Source organism: Bubalus bubalis, chromosome 2 (assembly GCF_019923935.1).
Source record: "Bubalus bubalis isolate 160015118507 breed Murrah chromosome 2, NDDB_SH_1, whole genome shotgun sequence".
Classification (NCBI taxonomy): Eukaryota; Metazoa; Chordata; class Mammalia; order Artiodactyla; family Bovidae; genus Bubalus; species Bubalus bubalis.
Window position 1 is genome coordinate 148639681 of NC_059158.1, and position 6000 is coordinate 148645680.

The 6000-nt window shown below is 41.0% G+C and overlaps 1 protein-coding gene across 3 annotated transcripts in view; it reads right to left on the minus strand.

Annotated features, from left to right (window-relative positions):
• LOC102411974 (gamma-crystallin A) overlaps positions 1-4761 on the minus strand; it is a 29939-nt gene extending 25178 nt beyond the window's left edge. For all 3 annotated transcript variants that reach the window (XM_025278120.3, XM_006044594.4, XM_006044595.4), the window contains exon 1: positions 4628-4761. In XM_025278120.3, coding sequence (XP_025133905.2) covers positions 4628-4668 — 41 coding nt within the window. In that variant the 5' untranslated portion in view covers positions 4669-4761. The remainder of the gene's footprint in view (positions 1-4627) is intronic.
• Positions 4762-6000: the final 1239 nt, after the last annotated feature.

Consider the following 6000-nt stretch of genomic DNA (forward strand, 5'->3'; position numbering starts at 1 on the left):
GAGAGTAGAATAAGGGCCTTGGGCGAGAATAGAAAGGGGTACTACCCTAGGAAAGTTGGGAGGAGAGACTGGATGTAGGAAAAAAGACTCTGGGGTTTCCAATGTCAATCTCACAGTGTTACATAAGTAGAGTTCTGTTGGTCAAGGTCTTTACCAAACACCTTGGGCAAGTTCCTATGCTGGAGATAAATTTGCTTTTGGATTCTAAAGCTGTTTTGTGTCATTAAGCTATTCTAGATTAATAAAAATTATTGAAGTTTTGCTTTGTAATTTCAAGACACTTTATTTAAAGTAGCCAGGCTATGGTTTTTCCAGTAGTAATGTATGGATGTGAGAGTTGGACTGTGAAGAAAGCTGAGCGCCAAAGAACTGATACTTTTGAACTGTGGTGTTGGAGAAGACTCTTGAGAGTCCTTGGACTGCAAGGGGATCCAACCAGTCCATTCTGAAGGAGATCAGCCCTGGGTGTTCTTTGGAAGGACTGATGCTAAAGCTGAAACTCCAGTACTTTGGCCACCTCATGCGAAGAGTTGACTCAATGGAAAAGACTCTGATGCTGTGAGGGATTGGGGGCAGGAGGAGAAGGGACGACAGAGGATGAGATGGCTGGATGGCATCACCAATTCGATGGACTTGAGTTTGTGTGAACTCCGGGAGTTGGTGATGGACAGGGAGGCCTGGCGTGCTGCGATTCATGGGGTCCCACAGAGTCAGACACGACTGAGTGACTGAACTGAACTGAAATGGATTCTTTGGATAAAATTAAACTACATATATATATATCAGTTCAGTTCAGTTCAGTCGCTCAGTCGTGTTCCAACTCTCTGCGACCCCATGAATCGCAGCACGCCAGGCCTCCCTGTCCATCACCAACTCCCGGAGTTCACACAAACTCAAGTCCATCGAATTGGTGATGCCATCCAGCCATCTCATCCTCTGTCGTCCCTTCTCCTCCTGCTCCCAATCCCTCCCAGCATCAGAGTCTTTTCCATTGAGTCAACTCTTCGCATGAGGTGGCCAAAGTACTGGAGTTTCAGCTTTAGCATCATTCCTTCCAAAGAACACCCAGGGCTGATCTCCTTCAGAATGGACTGGTTGGATCTCCTTGCAGTCCAAGGGACTCTCAAGAGTCTTCTCCAACACCACAGTTCAAAAGCATCAATTCTTCGGCGCTCAGCTTTCTTCACAGTCCAACTGTCACATCCATACATGACCACTGGAAAAACCATAGCCTTGACTAGATGGACCTTTGTTGGCAAGGTAATGTCTCTGCTTTTGAATATGCTATCTAGGTTGGTCATAACTTTTCCTTCCAAGGAGTAAGTGTCTTTTAATTTCATGGCTGCAGTCACCATCTGCAGTGATTTTGAAGCCCAGAAAAATAAAGTCACCCGCTGTTTCCACTGTTTCCCCATCTATTTGCCATGAAGTGATGGGACCAGATGCCATGATCTTCGTTTTCTGAATATTGAGCTTTAAGCCAACTTTTTCACTCTCCACTTTCACTTTCATCAAGAGGCTTTTTAGTTCCTCTTCACTTTCTGCCATAAGGGTGGTGTCATCTGCATATCTGAGGTTATTGATATTTCTCCCAGCAATCTTGATTCCAGCTTGTGCTTCTTCCAGCCAAGCATTTCTCATGATGTACTCTGCATAGAAGTTAAATAAGCAGGGTGACAATATACAGCCTTGACGTACTCCTTTTCCTATTTGGAACCAGTCTGTTGTTCCATGTCCAGTTCTAACTGTTACTTCCTGACCTGCATTGGTTTCTCAAGAGGCAGGTCAGGTGGTTTGGTATTCCCATCTCTTTCAGAATTTTCCACAGTTTATTGTGATCCACAGAGTCAAAGGCTTTGGCATAGTCTATAATGCAGAAATAGATGTTTTTCTGGAACTCTCTTTCTTTTTCAATGATCCAGCAGATGTTGGCAATTTGATCTCTGGTTCCTCTGCCTTTTCTAAAACCAGCTTGAACATCTGGAAGTTCACGGTTCACATATTGCTGAAGCCTGGCTTGGAGAATTTTGAGCATTACTTTACTAGCGTGTGAGATGAGTGCAATTGTGCAGTAGTTTGAGCATTCTTTGGCATTGCCTTTCTTTGGAATTGGAATGAAAACTGACCTTTTCCAGTCCTGTGGCCACTGCTGAGTTTTCCACATTTGCTGGCATATTGAGTGCAGCACTTTCACAGCATCATCTTTCAGGATTTGGAATAGCTCAACTGGAATTCCATCACCTCCACTAGCTTTGTTTGTAGTGAGGCTTTCTAAGGCCCACTTGACTTCACATTCCAAGATGTCTGGCTCTAGGTCAGTGATCATACCATTGTGATTATTTTGGTCGTGAAGATCTTTTTTGTACAGTTCTTCTGTGTATTCTTGCCACCTCTTCTTAATATCTTCTGCTTCTGTTAGATCCATACCACTTCTGTCCTTTATTGAGCCCATCTTTGCATGAAATAGTCCCTTGGTATCTCTAATTTTCTTGAAGAGATCTCTAGTCTTTCCCATTCTGTTGTTTTCCTCTATTTCTTTGCATTGATCGCTGAGGAAGGCTTTCTTATCTCTTCTCGCCATTCTTTGGAACTCTGCATTCAGATGCTTATATCTTTCCTTTTCTCCTTTGCTTTTCGCTTCCCTTCTTTTCACAGCTATTTGTAAGGCCTCCCCAGACAGCCATTTTGCTTTTTTGCATTTCTTTTTCATGGGGATGGTCTTGATGCTTGTCTTCTGTACAATGTCACGAATCTCAGTCCATAGTTCATCAGGCACTCTATCTATCAGTTCTAGTCCCTTAAATCTATTTCTCATTTCCACTCTATAATCATAAGGGATTTGATTTAGGTCATACCTGAATGGTCTAGTGGTTTTCCCTACTTTCTTTGAGCATTTCAGTCTGAATTTGGCAATAAGGAGCTCATGATCTGAGCCACAGTCAGCTCCCGGTCTTGTTTTTGCTTACTGTATAGAGCTTCTTTATCTTTGGCTGCAAAGAATATAATCAATCTGATTTCTGTGTTGACCATCTGGTGATGTCTATGTGTAGAGTCTTTTCTTGTGTTGTTGGAAGAGAGTGTTTGCTATGACCAGTGTGTTCTCTTGGCAAAACTCTATTAGCCTTCACCCTGCTTCATTCCATATTCCAAGGCCAAATTTGCCTGTTACTCCAGGTGTTTATTGACTTCCTACTTTTGCATTCCAGTTCCCTATAATGAAAAGGGCATCTTTTTTGGGTGTTAGTTCTAAAAGGTCTTGTCGGTCTTCTTAGAACTGTTCAACTTCAGCTTCTTCAGCATTACTTGGATTACTGTAATATTGAATGGTTTGCCTTGGAAATGAACAGAGATCATTCTGTCGTTTTTGAGATTGCATCGAAGTACTGCATTTTGGACTCTTTTGTTGACTATGATGGCTACTCCATTTCTTCTAAGGGATTCCTGCCTGCAGTAGTAGATATAATGGTCATCGGAGTTAAATTCACCCATTCCAGTCCATTTTAGTTCGCTGATTCCTAGAATGTCAACGTTCACGCTTGCCATCTCCTGTTTGACCACTTCCAATTTGCCTTGATTCATGAACCTGACATTCCAGGTTCCTATGCAATATTGCTCTTTATAGCATCGGACCTTGCTTCTATCACCAGTCACATCCACAACTGGGTATTTTTTTGCTTTGGCTCCATCCCTTCATTCTTTCTGGAGTTATTTCTCCACTGATCTCCAGTAGCATATACACACACACATATATATGTATATGTATATTTATAAGTTTATATTTATATTAGTTCTGAAATTCTAGTTCTTTGGATGAGATATGTAGAGGAATTGGCATTCCTAATTATGGTTTGTTCTTTATTATGTTGACCTCCAAACACATGCATGTAAAATGTGTGAATTCATATTGCAGCATTTCTTAAGCACTTGTTAAAAGATAATTATCTTAGTAGGCAGATAAAATATATTTAATGGGGAGTATAATGATGTTTTTAATAGGTGTATTATTGTTATGCCTATAATCATGAAATAGAACCATAATAACCTTTTTTCCCCTTTTTATATGGTCTTTGATTATCACCAACTTCTTAACAAAGTATCAAGTAAATGAAAAGCTACCACAGGAGAAAAAAATTTCCATGGGAAAACTTAATGTTTTCTTTATGTGTTTAAAATGAAGTTTGGATGGCAAAAAATAGAGATAAATTATTTAACCGATAAGATTCACAATAGAAGAAGCAGAAGCTGCAATGTAAATGCTGCACCCTTGGGTACATTTTTTCAGGAATCTCACTCATATCTTTTACTAGTCGAACCCTTTCAAAGGCATACCCTGCCCAGCGCAGACTGGAGCTCTCAGCTCAGATCCTAGGCTCTAGAGTAGGGATGTCTCAGTTGTGCATGCTGCTGGCAGAAACATCCTCTCTAGAGATTTAGCATCCTGCTTTGCACCACATGTGAGGCCCTCGGGACAGGAGACAGAGGTCAGATCATCTGGCTGTCTCCTACACCACAGGAACAAATTCTTCCCTAGGCTTTTAACCCCTCTGCCAATATCCAGACCATCTATGACATACAACCCACCAAATGCTCAGTGCAATAAATGTAAGCTATTTTCCATCAGACTTACAGGAGCTTTTTCATTTCCTTCTTTAGGAGCCTTCTTTCCATGATTAAAGGCTTATCCAGCTAAGCAGGTAACTGCAGCTACGCTGCACCTTTATCCTTTGGAAAGACCCAGCATCTCTGAGCCTTGAAGCTACAGCAGCAAATCAGAGAGAATTTGAGTAAAGGATGCTATCACTCCTAATACCAGTCATGGAGTCCTAGGCTCTGGAAGGGATCTGAGAGCAGGCCTCTTATCCAGCAGGTTTCCAGGTCAGAAAGCTGCCTGCCAGCCAGTGCACTGTGCCTTGAGTTTATCTGACACTTCTTATTCCTTCAAATTTTTGGTCAATATTCATCATTTACTTATTCTTGCAATAAACTCACAAAACAGACATGGCTCATATAATCATGGATGAGACTATATAGACAGAAGCATCCAAGCACAGATGGTTTGTGATCTGAATGTGTTTGAGTTCTGTGTGCATTCAACATAGTGATTCTCTGTGAATCCACCTGGTTCATGGCTCGTGGTGGCATTTTCTATAGAACCTATGTACAACTTTCTATGGCCAGCAGGTCCTTGTAGAAACATGTGGTGATGACAAAGGTGAGGCCATATCTTCAATTCTCACCCCCACTTTGAACCAGAAATTGAGCCTAGGTGATAGAGTAAAATGGGGCCTGATATCACAAAAAGGAGTTAGTTTTTTACAAATTATCACCATTGAATGGGGAGCCCAGAGATAGGTATATAAATAGGATATCAACTTTATCTGCAGTGTTTTATTTCTTTAAAAAAAATTTAAAGCAAATTGTGATGGTTAATTTTATGTGTCAACTTGGCTGGGCCACTCTGCCCATATTTGTGGTCAAACAGGTGGTTTCTGAAGGAGATTAACATTTAAATTAGTGGGCTTTGAGTAAAGCAGATGACTCTCCATTATATGGGCGAGTCATCCAGTCAGCTGAAGACCTTAAAAGAACAAAGGCCGATCTTTCTGAGCAAGAAGGACTTGAACTGCAGCTCCTCATTGAGTCTCCATCCTGACTGCTGACCCCATCAGACTTTTGGACTGGTCAAGCCACCACGATCACGTGAACCAGTTCAGTAAACTAATTTTCTCCCTATATTGTTTCTGTTTCTCTGGAGAACCCTGGCTAATACACATCTAAGAAAATTGTTAACATTTGTTGACTCTGGAATAATAGGCCTATTATAGGCCTGTAGGCCTATAATAAAATAGCCATTATATTACCTTCTCTACTTTTGAAATTTTGCACATGTTTTTAAATCACTACTCCAAAATGGCTGGGGAAAAAAAGCTTTAAAAACTTCTAAAATGGTAGCATATAAACATTAAGCTTTATTCGATTAAGCTCTCCAACAATAATTGG